This window comes from Apium graveolens, unplaced genomic scaffold, assembly GCF_009905375.1.
Source record: "Apium graveolens cultivar Ventura unplaced genomic scaffold, ASM990537v1 ctg4912, whole genome shotgun sequence".
In the NCBI taxonomy this organism is placed as follows: domain Eukaryota; kingdom Viridiplantae; phylum Streptophyta; class Magnoliopsida; order Apiales; family Apiaceae; genus Apium; species Apium graveolens.
Window position 1 is genome coordinate 13,068 of NW_027418739.1, and position 23,263 is coordinate 36,330.

General features: G+C 34.9%; 1 protein-coding gene across 1 annotated transcript; it reads left to right on the forward strand.

Annotated features, from left to right (window-relative positions):
• The first annotated feature begins 20,154 nt into the window (after nucleotides 1–20,154).
• On the forward strand, nucleotides 20,155–22,767 carry LOC141702360 (putative phospholipid hydroperoxide glutathione peroxidase). Its single transcript, XM_074506060.1, has 6 exons — nucleotides 20,155–20,510; nucleotides 21,157–21,233; nucleotides 21,398–21,459; nucleotides 21,626–21,744; nucleotides 22,203–22,370; nucleotides 22,498–22,767. Exons 1-6 carry the CDS (start codon nucleotides 20,244–20,246, stop codon nucleotides 22,528–22,530), a joined length of 726 nt encoding a protein of 241 aa, XP_074362161.1. The 5' UTR covers nucleotides 20,155–20,243; the 3' UTR covers nucleotides 22,531–22,767.
• The last annotated feature ends 496 nt before the right edge of the window (nucleotides 22,768–23,263 follow it).

Sequence of the window (23,263 nt, forward strand, 5' to 3'; positions counted from 1 at the left end):
TTAACCATTATGAGTTTTAAGGCGATTCTTTCGCGAGTACCTTACCAACTGCCTAATCCACTTAACATAATTGTTTCATACTCCAATTAGTCCTTTAAGGTCTTTAATATATGTTTCAAAGTAAGGCGAGGGGTAATGGTTCGTTCACGAAACGTCGTACTTAAAACGGCCGTTTCTCCTAAACCGTACATCGGAATCAAACGAACCACATATCAAAACGAAGCTCGTAACATGAACTATCTAAACATTGCAATGGTAAAAACCTAGAAGGAAGTTCTCGGGTCCTAATGTTATGAACAAAAGCAGTCTAAAGAAATCGGACATTACGACGGCTATGTTTACGCGATTTCCCAATTTATACTATTCCAAAACAATCACCAATCAACCCCAATCCATTCATACAACCAAAGTCCATCCATATCACACTACAACAGCCCCCAAAACCTCAAGTTCTCCAATTTATGTTATCTCAATCATGAATTTAAAACTATACTTAAGTCCTTTACTAATCAACAAGTTTCAACATTCAATTCACTACAACTCCAACCCAAACTCTAAACCTACAAGCATAAGCTACTCTTTTACCATAAAACCAAATCATCCTAATATACAAAGTAAAGCTAGGGTTTGGAGATGATATACCTTCCTTGAAGTGATGTGAGTAGCTAGGAAGCCTTAAGAAGCCTTGAGATGTCTTAGGGATGCTTGGATCTTAAAGGAAAAACAAGAAAAATCAAGTTAAAAATCTTGAAATCACTATTCATTATCTTCTTCATTGATTTCTTGGAGAAGATTGTGAATGATTTGGAGGCTTAAACTTATAGAATAGCCATAACTATGCATAAGGAGTACTAGATAATTATCTTACCAATTTAGGAAGCTTGGAACTTGAATTTTGAAAATTCTTCTTCTTGAAATGAAGAAAAGCCGAGAGCTCCTTGGTTGAAGAAGAAATGATTTTGTGTTTTGCTTTGTTTGTTTTTGTTGGTTGATTTTCTTTTGATTTGTTTTGGTTAATTACCTTTTTAACCTTGAACTTTGTGTGGTTTTAAATCATCCAACAATTCCTTCCCTTATGTCATGCTTATGTCATCATGTGATGTCACCCTCCCATCTTGTCCTCTTCTCATTGGTTGGATGACATCATCCCCTCTAACTCTTTGATTAGCTCCTAATTACTTGGCTAATAACCGCTGATCTGTTATACGGTTCGCTTAACTTTCGTTTTCGTTTATCGTTTGAGGGATCATACCCGGATCTTATTACTTCGGTTCCCTTAACCTTTCTCAATACATTATATTCCTTTTTATGATCCTATATTAAATCCTTGAATTTAAATCCTTTTTGTCCTGTTACCTTATACTCAATTCTTTCGATATCTGGTGGATTTTCGGGAAAAATCAAAGGTTCAAATTTGGATTCTGACGATCTTTACATACACTTATATACCATATAGAGTACCAATAAAATCTCAGAATATCCATAAAAAAACCCTACATAGTGTGGCATGAACAGTTTTCTTATTCAGCAATATCAGCAAAAACACTATTCATAAGGTTACAAAAGTTCAAAATTTTGGGGTTATTACAGTGTTAGGTCACACTTTCACTGTAGAGGGGGTGAATACAGTGTTTATTACAATCAAATCAAACTTCAAGAACTTATGTAAGAAAACAAACTTTATTGAAACAATAAACTCTGTTACAATCTGGAACTGTTATCTCTCAGTGATGAACAAAATATCACGAGAGCTGCTAGGGTTATATAAATAATATTCTCGATAATGATAACACTTATAGTGTAAACCCTATGTCTGTGTTTATATACTACACAGTTACAAGATAATCGCTAATTGATATGGAATATAATTCTGCTTCCTAATATATCAATCAGATATCTTCTATTCCAAGTATTCCATTCTTCACGGAATTCCTTCTTCATGCATATCTCTTCTTATGTTTATCTTGATCTTCTTAACTTTAATCAGCTACTGTCCTTATCTGATCGTCCTTCAGCACTTAAGTTCTGATATCTATCTCCTGATGTTATCTCCTGATAAATAAGTACTGATATCCCTTAAGTTCTGACTTCCAGTATAAGTACTGATCAGTTAAGTACTGATTTGTTCTGTTCAAATAAGATCTGAAATCTAAACATAAAACATATTAGCCATGACATTATCAAATATATCTAACAATCTCCCCCAACTTGTAAATTAACAAAATATAAGTTTAACAGATATTTGATGATGTCAAAAACATTAAGTACAAATGCATGAGAAATAGACAAGATAACTACAACTTACAGTCCTTAAAGTTTTACCAATTCAACTTCTGATAACAACTTTCTGTATAAATCAGAATTTAAGCAGTTGTAGATCTTCGACTTGGCTTCATCATTTTCTGATCTCTCTGATGTCAGGAGTTGTTCTGAGATAATTCTTCAACAAACATTTCTCAGCATATCTGAGTTCATCAATCATTCTCCGTTTGACATCTTTAAGCTCTGCAGTATCTTCACCAGTTTGAAATATTGCAGCTCTGAGATCATTAATCTTTGCTTTTCTCAACTCCCGATCTAGTCTTATGACATAAGCTTTGTTAGACTCTAGATTGAATTCAAGCCCCTTAATACCAAGATATGTTCTGATCTGTGCAGTATTAGGCTTCATATCAACAATATCACCATTGTGATTCTGTACTTTGGAACATATCTGCTGTCAGACTTAACAGAATAAAGCCTTTTCTGTCTCTGAATCTGTTCTTTTAAGTAGTTTGCAGCAGTCTCTGTTATTCTGTCATCCACTTGAAGTAAGAAAAGTACATGCTCCAATTCTTCAAAATACTTCAAAGGAATGGCATTTTGTCTTATATGATAAACCCTACCATCTGTCATGAAATACAACATGATGTATTCTTTCAAGTAGGTATGGTAAACCATCTGTACAGATTCTAGTTGATTCAATCTCTCAGGAGTTGCTCCAATACCTGGTTCACTCAAGGAAGTTGGATCATCGGTAGTGTTGTGTACTCTTCTTCATCAGCACTTCCCAATCCAGGTTTTATCTCTAGCTTCCTTTCATTAACTACTCTTGCTTCAAAACCACTTGGAGTAGTCTTCAAAGATTGAGTCTGTTTTGCTTTAGTGAATCCTGGTAGGAGTGTTTTAGATTTATTTCTGATATCAAGTTAACTTGAGCACTGTCAGAGGTTACTTGCTTCTTCTGAATATCAGAACTTACAATTTCTTGACTCTGAACAACTTGAGCCATGTCAGAGGTTGTTTTAAGAAACTTTTCTTGAAGTCAGAGCAAGATCATCTTTTCCATCAGTAATTTCTTCTTTCTCAGAGGTACATAAGGCTTGATAGGTTCACCAACCTTTTCTTTACCCTTGGATCTTGGATCTATCTGTGGTTGTGATCTAGCCAAAGTTTCTTCAGTATGTATCCTTTCTTTGATCACAATGCCTTTAGGTTTGGAAGTAACTTTTTACCAGAAGCTTCAGATTTAGATGTGACTTTCTCTGATTTAAGTCTGGCTTCTTCTTCCTTTAAACTTTCCAAGTCCATCCCTGGATTTTCTTGAAGAAATAACTGTCTTGACATTTCCTCATCAAGATCTAGAAGTTCATCAGAACTTATCCTTTTACCAGCAGCAAAATTTATTCTTTTCCCAGTATCAGAACTGTTCTGTGACTAGCTTGTCTTGATGTAAACCTTCTACCTTGACTATGACCACTACCCATTCCAGAGTTTCCTTGGTCATCTTTTCCATCATCCTTTCCTTACAGTGACTTGTTGGTTTTGCATTTGGACTTATTACCTTCTCCCCCTTTTTGGCATCAGCAGGTAATAAAGAGAGATAAGTAGTTCCACTGAGGTCTGGATTTCAGTAAGTTGTGATTGCTGAGAAGCTTGATTTATCAGAATTTGATCAATCTGAGCTTGTTGCTTCTCTTGAGTTTTCTCAATATAAGCAACCCTGTCAATGGTAGGTTGGAAGAACTTTTTCTTATCAATTTTCCAAACTTGTTCCTGTTTGATAAAGTTCTCCTGAATCTTGTGTAGCTCTGCATGAGTGATGGAATGAAGACCTTGTAGATGTTTAGTACTCAATGCAGTGACTCTAAGCTGGGTTTTAAAATCATCAGAATGTAACATTTCATCAGCTTTAGTCAAGTGCTCAGCAAGATGTAAAGCATTTGGAACACATGAAACTGAGTTCCATTCCTTAGTCCACTCCTGACCTGCAGAGGTTTCACTCCAAAGGTACTGGTGCATCCCTGATAACAAAATCCTTTACCAGTTCAGACTTAGGAAGAGTCGTGGAGGAGTATGTCCTGAAGGACCTGCTTCATCAGCATCTACAGTTGTAGCAGCCTCACCCAGTATCTCCAACATTTGCAGCATCAGAACTTAGAGAATCAGTATCTTCTGATAAGACAACTGTGTGAGTAGCAATGGAGGCTTCAACATCCTCTAATTGCTGATCTGATACGAAGTTCTGATCAACAGCCATATCCTGATGCTCACCTAAAATCTGATCATCAGCATCTTGATGCAGAGAAGGATAACTCAGGAGTTTGAATCAACATCAGTAACAGGTGTTGTGGAAGGATTATTTGCTGTTGGAGCTTCTAAGAAAGTATTTCAGGCACAACCAGGTTCTGAATATCAATTTCAGCACTTGTTCCTGGATCAACAAGAGACATAGAAGGTGTATTAGCCTTGTCAGATACAGGTTCCTGAGATGGAGTTGATGGAGAAGAAGTGACTGGAGCAAATTCCTTGTCTTGTGAGATCAGAGATTCCTGATCCCCTTCCTTACATGCTTCCTCCTCATCATCTGAAACTGGCCTTTGTGCCCTCTGTTTCTTGTACTTCCTTGTTGATTTGGATTCCTTGGGAGTTTCAGGAACCGTCATACGTCTAAGCCTCTTGAGAAGCCTAGAACCCCCAATTGCAGAATCCGTCTGAGAAGTTGCCTTCTCAGCTTCATATACACAGGTTCTGAAGAGGGAATCTGATCCTCAGAATCTGATTCATCTCTCAAAGTAATGCTTCTCCTCTTTTGAGGTGTTTGAGGAACAGTCTTTGTTCTCTTTGGCTTAGAGGATGTAGGCTTCACAGTAGGTGCTGAAGAAGAAGGTTGAGCAGTCTGTGAAGTGGAGAGATAGGATTTGAGATAAGTTCTGAGGGTAGGTGAGTAGAATGAGAGGTAGGTACTGAGGTTGATGGATTTTGGTTATGGTGAGTTGGTTTTTGAACATTGAGTAAACAGATTTGTAAGTAGCAGGATCAGCATTTACCAGAATCTGTTTCACGGACTGAGGAATCTGTAATGGTCTCACCATTGATTTCTTTGTGTCAGCATTTATCAGGTCGATAAAGTACCTTTTTTGCAACCTTAAAAGGTGGGGTTTGAGTGCTGACTAACTGGGGTTCAGCAGTACAATACATATAAATAAGTTGACAGAATCTAGCAAAATAAACAACATCTCGATCCTCTGTCATCCTATCCCCAATAAAACCAATTATTCCAGTTGCAAAATCAAAATGAGTTTGATGGATAATAGCATACCCGATGTGCTGACTCAGAATTGGGATGGCATCAAAATTTGAACACTTGTTGCCAAAAGCCTTAGTGATGCAATCGAAGAAGAAACTCCATTCTCTTCTGATATTAGCCCGTTTCAACTGTCCAAGTTTCATCAGACTCTTTTCATATACCAAATCAGTCATTAACCCCCGAAGTTCTGATTCCTCTGGTATAGAGAAGGTACAATCTTCTGGAAGATGTAATGCTCTTCGTACTGTACCAGGAGTGACTACATAGGATGAATCACCCACTTGGAAGATAATACTGGGAGTTCCTCGTTTACCACCATCATCAAAAACTCCAGTCCTCCAGAACCGCAGAACTTGTGACTTGAAAATAATTCAGGCTGAGTTAAGGCGTACCCAACCTCACTATGTGCAAGAAGATCTTGCACAAAATGCAATTCAGATGGAGCTTCAGCATGATCAAGAATCGCAGCATAGTTGTTTGGAACAAACTTTGCTCCATCAATGATTAAATCCTTTGGTGCCATGTGAAAAAATATTGAAATTCAAGTATGCCTGTTAGGTGTTTGAGATAATGTCTGTATGAAAAACCAACGTAAGAAAGAATGAAAATTAGAGTAAAAGTAAGAAGAGAGATAAAGTATAAAGAAAATAAAAGATTAAAGAAATCTTCTCTCTGTTGTTCTTATACTCTGAAAAAAAATGTTACCGTTGGACACCTGTCAGACATGCAGTAATAACGGATAGTTACTGGGCTCGAGGAAAACAGGAATGATTACTTACCCAGTTGCCTTGTTTCAAGAAAAAACCATGTCAGTTATCAAGAGACACAGTTTTAATTCAAAATTAAAACCGTTAGCACTGATTGAATTATTTTTCACTGCAATATTAATATTCTGAAAATGAATCATGTTAAAAATGACCGAGATAATTTCGATGAATAAGTGCTGACAAAGAATCAGAACTTAAATAAAGACAAAATTTAAATGGTCATCAGAATATCAAGCAGGATTTAACAACACAAGATACATATCTCAGAGACAAAATCTTGAAGTAAAAACAGTTTTCATTAATATATCAAGTCAATACATATATGAAATAGAAATTACATCAATACAAGATTTTCCCTAAGCTTCTAATCCTAACGTCAACAGCTTTAGTCCTAGCTAAGAAGCCTGACAAAGCTGAGGATGAAGAAGAACAGGAAGAAGATGAGATTAAGTCATCTTCCTCTTCCTATCTTCGACAAACAAGATAGCGAGTCGAATGATTCGCTCTTGCTGACGGATAGCTTCCCGCCTTTCCTCCTCCAGGCGCTCCAGATGGCGATGGTAATCCATCTCGAAGAATAGAAGGTGAACCAACACCTCCTGTGGGACAGAGTCCCAGATCTCCTCAGGAATGCTGTTATATGCCACTCCTGCTGCCACTCGGCACAACTGAGCTCCATTGTGAAGGTTTGTGTGTTCAAAAACATGTTGTATCGAACCATTGTGTTTTTGACAGAAGAAGGAGGATAAGTGTGTGAGAAGAATGTGATGGAAAGACTGATGTGAAGTGGCTGTGTATATAGGCAAGAGAATGCCAAGAGACGCAAAGATATTTAATGCTGACAGGTAGAATTAATTCTACCTCGTCTCCCTAGACTTTGAAAAAGAATAACAGTCATTGGAAAGAGGAATCATGGTCTAGACCGCACAAGACACAAGAAACAGTGGACTGTTCAAGTACAAAACCATTAATCCTAATCATAGTGACTATTAATCTTCCACTTCAACATATGCGAGTACAAACTGAGACTGTTATTAAATTTCATTCAAAGATAAGCCAAGTAAAGGATTAGACTGAGAAATCAGAACTTAGACCTATACCAGAACTTAACAGTCATCAGAACATAATTTCTTAACTCGAACAAGGAATATCTATCTTAGTAAATACTCATACAAGTTCTTAGTTATGAACGTCAGAACTTAATCATCAGAACGTGTAACTAGAACTTGTCCTCAGAATTTGTGCAAAAATGACACAATGACTGTTTATCTAAAATAACATAGACCACCACAGAAATTTCATCATTCATATGGAGTGATTAGTGTGTGCATTAAGCTAAATAACAGACAAAGAGTAAAGTCTGATCTACTTCAGTACATCTTAGAAATAAGTCATAATTAAAATTTTGCTAAAGAGCTGTCATTATCCTGAAACCGACTGATAAATGAGTTCATGCATGAGTCCACCTCAACTGTTTTTGTGCTAATTTTATGCATCTTTTGAAATTCTATTTTACAGTGGCTTCTCAGTGTAAGTGAGTCACGACTGTTTATCAGAATTTATGCTATTATCAGAGTATTTCTCCAGTAATCATAGAGTGTGAAAAGTCACCAAGAAAATATTTTGCTTTTCTAATGCATATTTACTTAATATCAGCAATGCACTTGGGTCGTCCCATTCACATTTTTACTCTAGATCTCAAAGGAGTACCTGATATTATTCTTTGATTCTTGTTCTTTTTTTTTTGATAAGTGAGGTTTATCAGCACTTAGTACATTCAGCAGTTTTACTAGAATCAGAACTTAAACAGATGAGTAGCATTATTCTAATTTGGGACTTAGTAATAAGATGAATAAAGTAAACTAAACTAAGCTCAAGTATCAGAATTTGCTTGTGTCATAAGATTTCCACAGAAATAATTACTTCTTTCATGGGATCATTTGTTTATTGAAGACTAGTAGGTCAGTATCTAGCACAATTATCCTCATAGGATTGAATAGTTACTGAAACAGACATATCACTTATCAGAGTTTAGAAACATATATCAGACAACAGTCAGTACTTAAAGACATTTATCAATTAATGCACAGAATATACAAAGAGATTAATTCTGTAAATACTGATCATAAAGTCTGATAACATAGAACAAGTTTAAGCAGATTTAGAGAAAGAACCTGAAATCATTCCAAGTTCATTTACCAATTTTGTAAAGGTAGATTCACACAGTGGTTTTGTGAAGATATCTGCTACTTGTTGATCTGTGGGAACAAAATGCAATTCCACTGTACCTTCATCCACATGTTCCCTGATGAAATGGTACCTGATGCTGATGTGCTTTGTCATAGAGTGTTGAACTGGATTACCTGTCATAGCAATAGCACTTTGATTATCACAGTAAATAGGGATTTTGAAATATGTTAACCCATAATCCAGTAACTGATTCTTCATCCAGAGAATCTGTGCACAGCAGCTTCCTGCAGCAATATACTCTGCTTCTGCAGTTGATGTGGAAATTGACTTTTGTTTCTTGCTATACCAAGAAACCAACCTGCCTCCAAGAAATTGGCAGCTACCACTTGTGCTTTTCCTGTCAATTTTGCAACCTGCAAAATCTGCATCTGAGTAACCTATTAATTTAAAATCTGATTCTCTAGGATACCATAATCCTAGATCAGCTGTTCCTTTAAGATACTTAAAGATTCTTTTTACAGCTGTTAAGTGAGGTTCTCTTGGATCTGCTTGAAATCTTGCACAAAGACAGGTAGCAAACATGATATCTGGTCTACTAGCAGTTAGATAGAGAAGTGAGCCAATCATACCTCTGTAATCAGTAATATCTACTGAATTACCAGTATCCTTATCCAGTTTTGTTGCAGTGGCCATGGGAGTGGATGCACTTGAACAGTCTTGCATTCCAAATTTCTTCAGCAAGTTTCTGGTGTACTTAGATTGACAAATAAAAGTTCCTTCTTCACTCTGCTTGACTTGAAGGCCCAGAAAATAACTGAGTTCTCCCATCATACTCATCTGATATCTTGACTGCATTAGTTTGGCAAACTTTTTACAAAGTTTGTCATTTGGAGACCCAAAAATAATATCATCAACATAAATCTGAATCAAAAGTAAGTCCTTGCCATGGTTGAGATAGAACAGTGTTTTGTCAATAGTTCCTCTGTTGAATCCACTTTCCAGAAGAAACTGAGCTAAAGTCTCATACCATGCTCTAGGAGCTTGCTTAAGTCCATAAAGTGCTTTATCAAGCCTGTAGACATAATCTGGATGTTTGGATTCTACAAAGCCTGGAGGTTGTTCAACATATACTTCCTCTTCCAATTCTCCATTGAGAAAAGCACTTTTCACATCCATTTGAAAGACAGTAAACTTTTTGTGAGCAGCATAAGCCATGAATATCCTTATGGCTTCTAACCTAGCAACTGGCGCAAATGTTTCATCATAGTCAATTCCCTCCTGTTGAGAATATCCTTTTGCAACCAGCCTTGCCTTGTTCCTTACAATTATGCCATCACTGTCAGTTTTGTTTCTGAATACCCACTTTGTACCAACAACCGATCTATTCTTAGGTCTTGGCACTAAGGTCCAGACTTTGTTTCTTTCAAATTCATTCAACTCTTCCTGCATTGCTTGCACCCAATCAGCATCTTGAAGAGCTTCTTCCACTTTCTTTGGCTCAGACTGAGAGAGAAAAGAATTGTAAAGACATTCATTCGAAGTATCTGTTCTAGTTCTGACACCTGCCTCAGGATTTCCAATTATCAAATCAGGTGTATGTGATTTTGTCCACTTCCTTGCAGATGGAAGATTTTCTCTAGAACTGGATGCTCCCCCATGATTCATGCTGTCTTCGGTTTCATTTTCTGATGCTCCCCCTGAAACTATGCTCTCTGAGTTGGATCCTTCAGCATTTAGATTTTCAGTACTGTCAGTACTTGGCTTATCAGAACTTGACGAATCAGAATTTGAAGAGCCAGATGTATGTTCTGATGCTTCTTGAGATGTGATAATATCTTGAGTATGCTCCCCCTGCATTGGTGCATCTTCCTTTGACGTAGTCACCACAGTTTCAATAACATCAGAGTTTAATCCATCAGAATTTACAGTATTATGACTTAGACTTTCAGGACTTGAGGTATCAGAATATGAATCGTCATTTTCAAATCTCAGCTGATCATGATCAATGCAATCTTCAAGTCCAGTGATCTTCTTGTCATCAAAAGAGACATTGATAGATTCCATGACCACTTTTGTTCTCAAATTATAGACTCTGAAGGCTTTTGTAGAAAGTGGATATCCAACAAAGATTCCCTCATCAGCTTTTAGATCAAACTTGGATAGCTGTTCAGGATGAGTCTTGAGAACAAAACACTTACATACAAATACATGAAAGTATTTGAGATTTGGCTTCTTGTTCTTCACCATCTCATATGGTGTTTTTCCATGCTTGTTAATGAGTGTTGCATTTTGAGTAAAACAAGCAGTCTGCACAGCTTCAGCCCAGAAATAGGTTGGAAGCTTTGCTTCTTCAAGCATTGTTCGTGCAGCTTCAATGAGAGTTCTATTCTTCCTTTCAACAACTCCATTTTGCTGTGGAGTTCCAGGAGCAGAAAATTCCTGCTTTATTCCATGATTTTTGCAGAACTCTTCCATTATCAGATTCTTGAATTCAGTGCCATTATCACTCCTCAAAATTTTCACAGAATCTTTGATCAATTTATCCAGATGTTTGACATGATCAATCAGGATAGATGCAGTTTCACTTTTTGTGTGCAAGAAATACACCCATGTGTATCTGGTGAGCTCATCTACTATGACCAACGCATATTTCTTCTTTGCAATAGACATGACATTCACTGGACCAAATAGATCAACATGAAGTAGATAATAAGGCTCAAGAATTGATGATTCAGTCTTGCTCTTGAACGAAGATTTTCTTTGTTTAGCCTTCTGACATGAGTCACAAAGACCATCAGGAACAAACACTGAATTTGGCAGTCCTCTCACAAGATCTTTCTTGATCATTTCATTTATCTTGTTGAAGTTTAAATGAGAGAGTTTCTTGTGCCAATTCCAGCTTTCTTCAGTTGAGGCTCTACTCACTAAACAGATTGCAGAACCATCAGAACTTGTTGAAAGCTTAGCTTCATAAATGTTACCACGCCTGAATCCCTTCAGAACAATTTTTTCTTTAGATTTACTAACTATTTCACAATGTTCTGCAAAGAAATCAACATGATAACCTCTGTCACAGATTTGACTTATACTCAGTAAGTTGTGTTTAAGTCCTGAGACCAGAGCTACATCTTTAATGATGACATTCCCAAGATTGATATTGCCATATCCCAAAGTTTTTCCAATGTTGCCATCTCCATAAGAAACACTTGGGCCAGCTTTCTCCACAAAGTCTGGTAGCAGGGCCTTATTTCCAGTCATATGTCCTGAACATCCACTGTCCAGAACTAAAATATTTTTCCTGTTGCCCTGCAATCAAAAAGACCACTAATTATTAGTTTTAAGGACCCAGACTTGCTTGGATCCTTTGGCCTTTTTAGGTTTGTTAACATTTGCAGCGGATTTAGCATCAGATTTTATGTTAACAGTTTTCTTATCAGAACTTATACTACCAGACTTTGAATCAGAACTTACACTAGAAGGAACAACAGAAACTTTCTTTAAAGAAGGTTTTATTTGATAATAATCATAGTACAAACTATGATATTCCTTACAAGTATTAATGGAATGCCATAAACTACCACAATGAAAACAAGGATTTTGTGGTTTGTATCTAATAGACTGACTCTTAACTCCTGATTTTGAAGATAAGGAGTTAATATTCTTATTTTTCCTGCAAAAAGAAGTCAGATGGTTAGAACTTCCACAGTTATGACACGCTTTCCTAGGAGCATCATGAACAGATTTATAGTTATTGCTTTTATTCACACCTTCCTTTCCATTCCTGTTTTTCCTAGGTGATTTTACCTTGTTTGCATTCTTAACATCTTTCAGCTTATGCTTAAGCTGCTTCTTTGTCATTAAGCCTATGTTGACTTCAGCTGTCTTTTCCTGTTTTAGTTTGTCAGAAGCTAATTCCTTTTTAACTTCTGATTTCTCATTTTCAGATTTTTCAGTTACAAACTTAACAGGTTTTAACTTCGGCTTTTGCTTATCAACAGGCTTAATTTCTACAGTTTCTTTTTCATTTTTATTTTCTCCATAACCTAAGCCCTCTTTCCAGTTTCCACTGCTTAGCAAATTTTGAGTTGTTTTGCCAGAGTTAGTCCAAGTTCTGATAATCTCTCTCTCCTTTTCTAACTCAGTTTTTAGAGATTCATTCATTTTTAGCACTTCATCCCTAACATAAAAAGCATCATCTCTATCCTGCTGAGTTTGATGGAACATGACTAACTCTTTTTCTAAGAAATCATTTCTTTTCCTAAAAGCAAGATTTTCAGAAGTTAATCTTTCACATGTTAAAGTTTGATCTCTATAACTAACAAACATGGTTTTAAGATATCTTCTCAACTCATTAATATCATCAGTATGAAAAGCATAAGTAGTCTGAGGTACCTTTGTTTCAGCAGCTTCAGAACTGCTCTCAGAACTTGATTTATCAGCATTTGCCATCAATGCATAGTTCTCCTCACTTTCAGAGTCTGAGGTGTCTGTCCAGCTTTTCTGCTTTGTGACAAGAGCTTTGCTTTTGTCACTCTTGGTCTTCTTGCAATCAGGAGATATGTGGCCTTTCTCACCACAATTATAACATTTAACATTAGCGTAATCTCCTCTGTCAGACTTTCCTCCTCTTCCTTCAGATCTTCTGAAATTCTTCTTATCAGAACTTATGCCTTTCCTGAAAAACTTCTTTCCCTTCCTGAACTTCCTGTATGCAATCTTTGTGATTCCTTTCACCATAAGAGCACACAGCTTCATCATCTCCTCATCAGCATCAGTTTCAGGCAAGCTTTCAGAATCTGAGTCATCATCACTCTCAGAACTTGATGACTCAGTATCAGACTTTATGATAAGAGCTTTACCCTTGTCTTTCTTTGAGGAAGGTGATTTGGGGGATTCCTCTTCAGCCTTGAGAGCAACTGTCCTTGACTTTCCTCCTTTCCTCTTGCTTCTTTGTTCCATCTCAAGTTCATGAGTCTTGAGCATTCCATAGATTTCATCAAGAGTTGTTCATCAAGATTGTAGTTGTCTCTTATTGTTGTTGCCTTCAAATCCCAACATTCAGGAAGAGCTAACAGGAATTTAAGGTTTGTATCTTCAAGATCATACTCCTTATTAACCAACGACAAGTCATTCAAGAGTTTGACAAATCTATCATATACATCAGTCAATGACTCATTAGTCCTAGAGTCAAAGTGTTCATACTCTTGAGTGAGTATTGTCTTCCTGTTCTTCTTAACTGTTTCAGTTCCTTGACACCTTGTCTCCAATGCATCCCATATCTCCTTAGCAGTCTTGCAGTTGATTACCCTGTTTGACATTACATTATCAATGGCACTATGCAATAAGTGTCGTACCTTGGCATCCTTAGCAATAGATGCTATATCTTCAGCAGTGTAATCACTCTTTTCCTTTGGTACGGTCATTGCTGCTTCACCTGCAACTACAACAGCGAGCATGGTAGGTTTGTGAGGCCCTTCCTTGATTCTATCAAGGTATTCTGGATCAGTTGCTTCCAGAAACATGGTCATCCTTACCTTCCATATGGGATATTCAGATGGTCTCAATATGGGAACTCTGATAGTCTCATATCGACTCTGAGTTGATGTCTTTGATGATTCCTCAGTTTTGGTAGGCTTAGTTGGAGTTTCTGTGTCAGACATGATTGTGTTTGGATCTTTAACTGTATGTGTGTTAACAGAAGGCTCTGATACCACTTGTTAGGTCACACTTTCACTGTAGAGGGGGTGAATACAGTGTTTATTACAATCAAATCAAACTTCAAGAACTTATGTAACAGAAAACAAACTTTATTGAAACAATAAACTCTGTTACAATCTAGAACTGTTATCTCTCAGTGATGAACAAAATATCACGAGAGCTGCTAGGGTTATAGTAAATAATATTCTCGATAATGATAACACTTATAGTGTAAACCCTATGTCTGTGTTTATATACTACACAGTTACAAGATAATCGCTAATTGATATGGAATATAATTCTGCTTCCTAAAATATATCAATCAGATATCTTCTATTCCAAGTATTCCATTCTTCACGGAATTCCTTCTTCATGCATATCTCTTCTTATGTTTATCTTGATCTTCTTAACTTCAATCAGCTACTGTCCTTATCTGATCGTCCTTCAGCACTTAAGTTCCGATATCTATCTCCTGATGCTTATCTCCTGATAACATAAGTACTGATATCCCTTAAGTTCTGACTTCCAGTATAAGTACTGATCAGTTAAGTACTGATTTGTTCTGTTCAAATAAGATCTGAAATCTAAACATAAAACATATTAGCCATGACATTATCAAATATATCTAACAACATAAATCGGAGGTTTCAAGGTTGGAAACCCCGAATTGGGGCACCACCGAGAAACCACCGCCACCGGTGATGAACTCCGGTGAACCAGTGGTGAGTTGTAATGTTAAAAACTGAACTCTAATACCATAAAAGTTGATTTCGGTGTTTGCATGCTTGGATCGTTTAAATTTTAAAAAGGTTTTGATTTCCAAAAGTTAAATTGATAAGTGATTATTAGAAATGAGTTGTCGATTTGATTATGGGTTGATTTGTGATTAAAGGATTAAGAGAAATCACTTGCATGTGTTGTTTTCTTGAAAGCCCGAATGGTTTTGATCCTTGGAATAATTGATTCGATTTTCTTGTTGAATAAAGTAATTATGGATTGTTATTAGGATGGTTAATGTATTAAAAGAAGTGAAATTGTTATTGCATGTTGAGCTTTGGTCGAGTTTTGTACTAATGAAAAGGGAATTAAAATTTAATAACTTGATTCTTGGTTAATTAGCTAGTCTCGAGATTTGCATGTTGATTTACAAAAGGAATTAGTGATGCATGTTAAAGTATAGCCTTGAATGTAAATGTCAAGTTGAAAATAAGTTAAAAAGGATGAGTGTTGGACTAATTTCAAGTTTTTAAGCAAATCTAATGCTTGCATGTCAATGTTCGGCCTTTGAATTGTGTTTTGTGGATATAGCCGAATGGAATGTAGGAATAAAAAGGAATTGATTTGATGTTAAATCAATGCATGAGTAATTTTAAGAGACTATGTGATTTATATGTTTATTTGGATTCGAATTTTGATGATAAAAGAGAAGAGAATGATTCTTTTTAAAGATTTTGGATTGTGTTATATGTTTATGTGAGCTAAGGTGGAGATTGATTAATTTTGATAACCATAAGTGATAATTATGGTCGTAAAGGTTTAGTTGAGAATAAACCATGTACTCGTAAGAATTATATTAGTGTGATTTGAGAAATAGCTAAGGTTAAGCAAGTTCCTTCGATGGTTAAGTGTATATAAAGATATAAAAGTTACGAGAAAGGGATATAATATATGCTATGTGCTATGTGCTTATGTGTATAAGCTATAATCGTATACTCGAGTCAAAGATGTAATCGAGTTATCGTATTGAGTAATCGTTCCGGGAACGAGAGTTGAGAATCTGATTAAGGTTTGGTTTTATTGTAGATTCGGAGCGTGAGGGCATTCAGGCTAGGAAAGGAAAGGATTTACTAGGTGGCAGTAGTTCAACCTTCAGGAAAGCAAATTCAGGTAAGTAACTCTGATTACTTGTGTAAATGGTTATAAAGAGAATGTTGTTCATACCATGTCGAGTATTGAACTGTTTAATTATAAAACCCTAATATTGATTTGAGATACCCTGCCTTTGTTCTTGATAAACTGTTATTGATAAGCTTAATGATCCAACCCTTTCATAATCTGTCCTTTCTGTTCAAGTTATCTATTAAGCCATGGATTATATTGAACCCTCTGATTATCCTTGTTAACCCTGTTTAATGATACCCTGTTTTTCCGATCACCCTATTGATCCCTACACAAATGTTGATCCTTCTAATTTAGTGCCTTGTTATCCTTGATACAAAATCCTTATGAATTGTTCCTTGTTTATCTTTGAATCACTCCCTGAACTTTGTTTCCTTAAAATCTGAATTAAGAATGAGTTTTGACTTGAAAGAGTCCGAATGATTTCAAATGCTTGGTAATGATAAAATGAATTTTAGAAAACCTATTTGTTTTTCCAACTCAAGGTTTTCCAAATGAATTCCTGATGGATTGGATTGGGACGTAAGAGGCTAGTGGGACTAGTCCAGTCATGGTAAGAGGCTAGCGGGGCTAGTCCAGCTTAAGGCTGAAATTATGCCGATTGATACCTTAAAGACCGGAATGGAGGTCGATATGGGCTGATCACCCGTATATAATGAAATGGAAAGATAAAGTGATCCAATCAAGGGTTCTAAATGATTATTTAAAAAGGGAACTGAAACTTTCTGTTCAGTAAATTGATTCTTGAAAATGAAAATGGTTTATATTGCTTTGAAAAGAGTTGATTATGTTATTGTGAAGCTTAAAGCTCGAGAACCCTGATACTTGAATTTGTTGATCATATGATTGATTCCATATATTGAAATATTGTTGCTTTCCTCTTTTGAAAGGTCTATTCTGATCCTTTATTGATTTGTGATGAATGTCGGCTTTCGTCCTGCTTTGAGACTTGTTCCTTGAAAGCCCCACATTATCCCTCAAAACCTTTCCTTAACTCAAAAGCTGGAAATCTGCCACCTAGATCAAATAAAGTAGAATGCCCTGAGTTTGGTAAAGCATATTGTGAATTGATATTGTAGAACTGCTATATAGTTACTTGCTGAGTTTTATACTCATTTGTTTTATTTTAATCTAACCATGACAGTTAAGCAAGAAGATGGTCAGGATTAGGCGCACTGCTCGTAAGAGCGTACCTGGTGGTCCCTATCGTGTTGGGGGCTTCCGGTTGACAGAGCAGGTAGTGGTAAATAAGAGTGAGCTCGCGCCTAGATGGAAATGTTTAAAGATATAATGGGTTATCTGTCGGTTCCCAGCCGGAATCGATATTGTTTATTTAATGATATTTTGGGTTTGTAAGTTATATTTTATGATTGGTAGTTGTAATCTTGTCTCATACTTTATCCTGTTGATCCTGTTAGTAGTTAATCGGAGTTTATGCATATTTAATTATTAGACTAGAGGTGTGTAAGTCCTCATTTCCTAATCCCGAGATTGAGGGCGTCACAAATGATCCCTCCATTTTTGTAAAAATTCATTTAATTCTAAAAATCCAAACCTTAATTTATATATTTGATGAACCCAAATGTCGTGGAGGAAAAGTGTACAGTAGGTGGAAAATAAGTAACTGCACAATTAATTTAGATGGAAATGACGTGGTCTTGATATAGATGATGGCCACTTATTCAACATATTATTTTTGACATCTAAAATTTTACCTAACATGTGACTCTCTTGAAGTACTGTTTTTTTTATTTATCATATATATTTTTAAAATTAGGATTGCCACGTAGACATTATTGCTAAGAGGTGGTTGCCCTTCGAAATGCTTTTAGAACATTGAATTTGTTAAGTCATTCTTTATTTTTACTGTTTATCAGCTTAGAGCTATTTAATTGTCAAATTTTATTATATATTGTAATAATAAAGTATTATTGTTTATAAGGTAATATATTTAGACTATAATATCATAAATCCAATACATAACCAATTATCACTATTGTGTTATTTTTAAAAAATATTATAAACATTTCCGGTTAGAGACATAGAATGCACCATTGTAGTTAATTGAATATTATCACATTTATTAATAAATTTACTTATTATTTATTTACAAATATTCAACTCAATCCTTCCTTAATTAAACTTTTTTTAAACTAAAATTAAATATAAATCACTGGTTCAATGCCCTTCTCTATCGACTAGGCTTTTGAGAGTCGATTTTCATATTTATAATTTTATTTGTCACTTCTCCATTTTTCCGATCGTCCCCCTCTCTCTTCGTTTCTTCCATACCATTTTTTTATCTATTTTTTAATAAAATCGAGATTTAATTCTTTTTGAATGAATTTTGTTAAGTACTTTGTTATTAATATTGTTATTCGTACCCAGTTTTTTGGAATTTTAATATTCTATTTTGATATTTTTGTTTGTCATGTTAGTGGTACGGTATTTATTATGAGTAGAATTTTTATGATAATTTGGCAGTTATGTTAGACTCGTATCAAATCTAGGACAGTGGTTGATATGACAATAACTCACATTTCATAACAAAAAATTGCTCATATTTTTGAATATCAGGTTACATACGATGTTTATTTCAATGTCTCAAGGTGTCATTGTAAAGTTTTTTAGATAAAATATTTTTGCAGATTTTATATGTTAAGCGATATGAAAATATTATAATTATTTATTTAGATTATTTTTTTGTTTCATAATCATATTATAATTGATAGTTCGAAGTTTTGTGTGTGATGGGTTTTAATGTTTTGATAAATCAACCGTAAAAATAAATCTATATTATATTATAATAGACGAAACATTAAAAGTTTGGTAGTCAATCGGTCGATACTTGCTGAAATTACTTAATTACCCTTAGACCCTTAGTTAATTATTCCAATTCTAGTTGGTCAGTCGGTCAATTTTAATTCTAATTGATAATAAAGTCATCTTCCTCTATCATTTTATATTATATTTCATATCAAATTCTATATTATTATTATTATTGATATTAAACTCAATGTCTTGAACCAATTTTAAATTATAACTCATATTTAGTTCTATATTATTGTAATTGATATTTTTGACTAAAATCAATTTAAGCAAATTAAATTATACTACTGATATAAATTATTCTAACTGATATAATGTGCCTCGGGTTAAGGCAAAATCTATATTATATTATAATAGACGAAACATCAAAAATTTGGTAGTCGATCTATACTTGCTGAAATTACTTAATTACCCTTAGACCCTTAGTTAATTATTATAATTCTAATTGATCAGTCGGTCAATCGGTCAATTTTAATTCTAATTGATAATAACGTCAATTTTCTTTATCAATTTATATTCTATTTCATATCAAACTTTATATCATTATTATTGATACTAAAGTCAACGTCTTAAACCAATTTGAAATTCTAACTCATATTTAGTTTTACATTATTTTAATTGATATTTCTGGCTAAAATCAATTTTAGCAAACTAAATTATACTTGTGATATAAATTATTCTAAGTGATATAATGTGGCTCGGGTTAAGACAAAATATAATATAATAACTGAAATGAGGTTTATTTTGGTTCAACAGTTATCCCCCTATTTTGATTATTACAAATAAAAATAAATGTTAAACTACGGCTAAAACTTATTCTAATAAATTATGAATACAACTTCTTCCTAATTCTTTTATTATTTTTCTTATAAATCTATAATTATATATTTAAATATATTAAAGTTCTTATATGATTGAATAAACAAAATTTTAAAATTATTTAAACTTTAGCGAATTCGTACATCGCACAGGATTTAAACTACCGGATATAAAACCAAGCCTATCAAAAGTGAAGTTTGGATGAATTTTATTTACCAAAAAAAAGTTTAATAATGTTTAAAGTGTAAAGTAAAGGCAGCCAACAAGCCGCATCTCCGGTTCTAGAATTACACCACATCCATACACGGCCTTGCCTCGTGTCAACCCCTTCACCTGCCACGTTTCAAAACATCTTCATCCTCTGCATTCACACACATCTCTGGCTGCGTCACTGCTCACATATTAATAATACACATTCTGTATCTACCCACCTCTATATATATAAATCTTGAAAACCCAATTCAACATCTACCATGCTTTGTTCTTCAGCTAGATTTCTCACTCAAAAAACCCTTCTTTTTTCGCCTTCAAAGCCTTTACTTTTAGCTTCTAAAAACACCCTTTTGAATTCTCTTCAAATCCCTTCAATTTCAAGGCCTATTTCTACTAGGGTTCTTGATTCTTGCAGTAAATACAAGCCCAGTTCTTCAAAAAGACATCTTTTTGTAAGTATCAGGTCAGATCACTCAATGGCTAGTCAGTCCAGCAATGCTCAATCCATCCATGACTTCACTGTCAAGGTATATACTTACATACATCCTGTCTATATATTTGTGTAAATTTTAATTTTGGTGAGGCCCATTTTCTTGTTTCTTGATTTTGATACATGGGTTGCTGTTTATTCTCTTTATATGATTTTATATATGTTTAAATATGTATGATTGTGTTTATATTGTTTGTTTTCAATTGGTCTTAGTTAATTGTACTACTAATACAAGAAGTGGGTAATGTCATTAATCATAAAATGTTTAGCTTGTTCTTTTGGACTTTCAAGAAATGTTGGAATATGTGTGGAAAAATTATTATTTTTTTAAGTAATGTGTGTGTGTGTTTGATTAATCGGTTTTTCTAATGTGTACTCTTGATTACTTAAGCCCACAAGACGTTTAGTTTGCATTTTCGACGTGTTTTAGGCTTATACAAGGGTTTTAGAATTCACATATTCCCCATTATATATCTGTTATTCACCACATCTTACTTTCATTCTCCCTCGGGCTACTGTCATAAGATGTATTGGCTGTAATGCTGTAGGCTGTAGCTAATTAAATTATAGTTAATGAAGACCTCACTGTTTTGTGGAGATAATGCCTTTTGCACGTCCTTGCGCTGCGTTTTTGTTGTCTAAGGCTTTGCCATGTGATGACTTTTTTTCTTAACTAATCTCAGGATGCTAAGGGTAACGATGTGGAGCTTAGCAAGTACAAGGGAAAGGTTCTGATGATAGTTAATGTTGCATCTCAATGGTATGTTTGAAATCTATTGACAAGTCAAATTATCTATTAACCCAATAGTAGTATTTTGAGTGAAACATAATGAGCGAGTCTATTAACTATGCTGTATTTAGTAGTGCAAATATTTGATTCTTGACAATATATTTAACTTGATATCCTTGATTTATCTACTGCAGTGGCCTTACCAATTCAAACTACACAGAGTTGGCTCAGTTATACGAGAAGTACAAGAATCAAGGTAGGCATTTGAACCTAAATTCTTTGTTGAAAAAAGAAAAAACAAACTGTCCCATTTGTCAAGCATTTCAAACATTTCATTGTCCTCGAAGCTTAGGGCATGTTAAAGGCTACAATTTTTTTTTCCAGCTCCTAGACAATGAATCCCTTCTTTTTGTCATTTACAGGCCTCGAGATTCTTGCTTTTCCATGCAACCAGTTTGGTGCACAAGAGCCCGGTAGCAATGAAGAGATTGTAGAGTTTGCTTGCACTCGCTTTAAAGCCGAGTACCCCATATTTGACAAGGTAGAAAGATTATATGATCGTATTAGTTTGTATACTTAAGTTTCTGCCAATCTTTGTTATAGAAGTCCTGCAAGATTCTAAAGTCGTGTCCACATGGAAGCAATGATGTATGTTGGAAATGGAATTGAACTTTCATGAAAAATATAAGGTGTAAAGATATGGATTTTGGGGTGAATGAAAAATATGAGTGAAATTATTATAAGAAATATGAAGAAATTGGCGGAAGCAAGAACTGACCATGGTTTTCTGAAATTGGAATCAACCAACCATAATTTAAACCAAAACAATTGACCGGGAAGTAGTAATTGTTTGTTCATACATATTGAATCAGTTCAAGTTTACTTTGTTTCCACCCAACGACCCAAGTGAACACAGCCTTGGAGATTTTACATATTGCTTATTCAACTTGGTGTTAAGTGACTATAAATGATGTGTTACTATTGGTACTCGAATTTCAGGTTGATGTCAATGGATCCAATGCTGCTCCAGTGTACAAGTACCTCAAGTCTACCAAAGGTGGACTCTTTGGTGACGGCATTAAGTGGAACTTTGCCAAGTTCCTGGTTGACAAAGATGGGAAGGTTGTTGATCGCTATGCACCCACAACATCTCCTCTAAGCATCGAGGTAAGACTTTTATGTGCTAGTTTAAACTACATATACGCGGATCAGTAAGATTTCTATACGAATATACCTGGATCACCGAGATCAGATAAGTAATATGATGGAACCATTTTTACCTTACCATTTGCAGAAGGATGTGAAGAAACTGTTGGGAGTTGCTTAAGTATATCTTCAGAGACACATGACAAGTCCTTGCCCTGGCTTTCTGGCTACTGGTATGCAGACATTGTTATACAGAATTTGAACTACTTTCTGGTCTTGACACAGAACTTTAAAGTTGAGAGCTTTTGAAGCCTTTGGTTTGTACTAAATAAAGATCCCTCACAATTTGACCTTCTGAAGGCTTGAATTGTTGTAGTAATTGTCTTATTATACATATAATAATAAAAGTTGTTCTTTAGTTTCAGTGTGTACACTTTATATTATTTTATCTTTGCTAATAAAGTTTGTACATTATATTAGCATAATATGCCAAATGGGGGTCACTCGGGTTACTAATTAAAAAATATCATTTGAATGGATACAAATATTGTTCATAGGTTTTGAGGGAGTTGTGTAATGCTGAGAGCTGAGCAATCGATTCAAGTTGCACCAGATTGTGCTAGTAGTAAGATGTTTTGTAATCGTAAGATGTTTTGTAAGCGGTGCAATTAGTTCACTGTTTAATACACAATAATAATAATTATTAATTTTGACCCGTACTGGCAACGATAATGAATAAAAGTATCAAATTGATTGAAATGGATGTTCTCGTCTTATTATTTATTTTTTGTTTTTGTTCGAATGAAGTTCATAAATGACCAAATGACATTAAGATGGACCTTATCATTTTATCGTTGACAGGAAATGGTAGTATTTTGGTGGAAAATTTACCCAAGTGTGGTGAGTAAATTTCA

What these genes read in the sequence shown, in the direction of transcription:
- LOC141702360 (XM_074506060.1), top strand. Translation starts at nt 20,244, where the DNA reads ATGCTTTGTTCTTCAGCTAGATTTCTCACTCAAAAAACCCTTCTTTTT. An exon ending in TCCATGACTTCACTGTCAAG is followed by an intron (nt 20,511 to 21,156) that starts GTATATACTTAC and finishes AACTAATCTCAG; the next exon opens with GATGCTAAGGGTAACGATGT. An exon ending in CATCTCCTCTAAGCATCGAG is followed by an intron (nt 22,371 to 22,497) that starts GTAAGACTTTTA and finishes TACCATTTGCAG; the next exon opens with AAGGATGTGAAGAAACTGTT.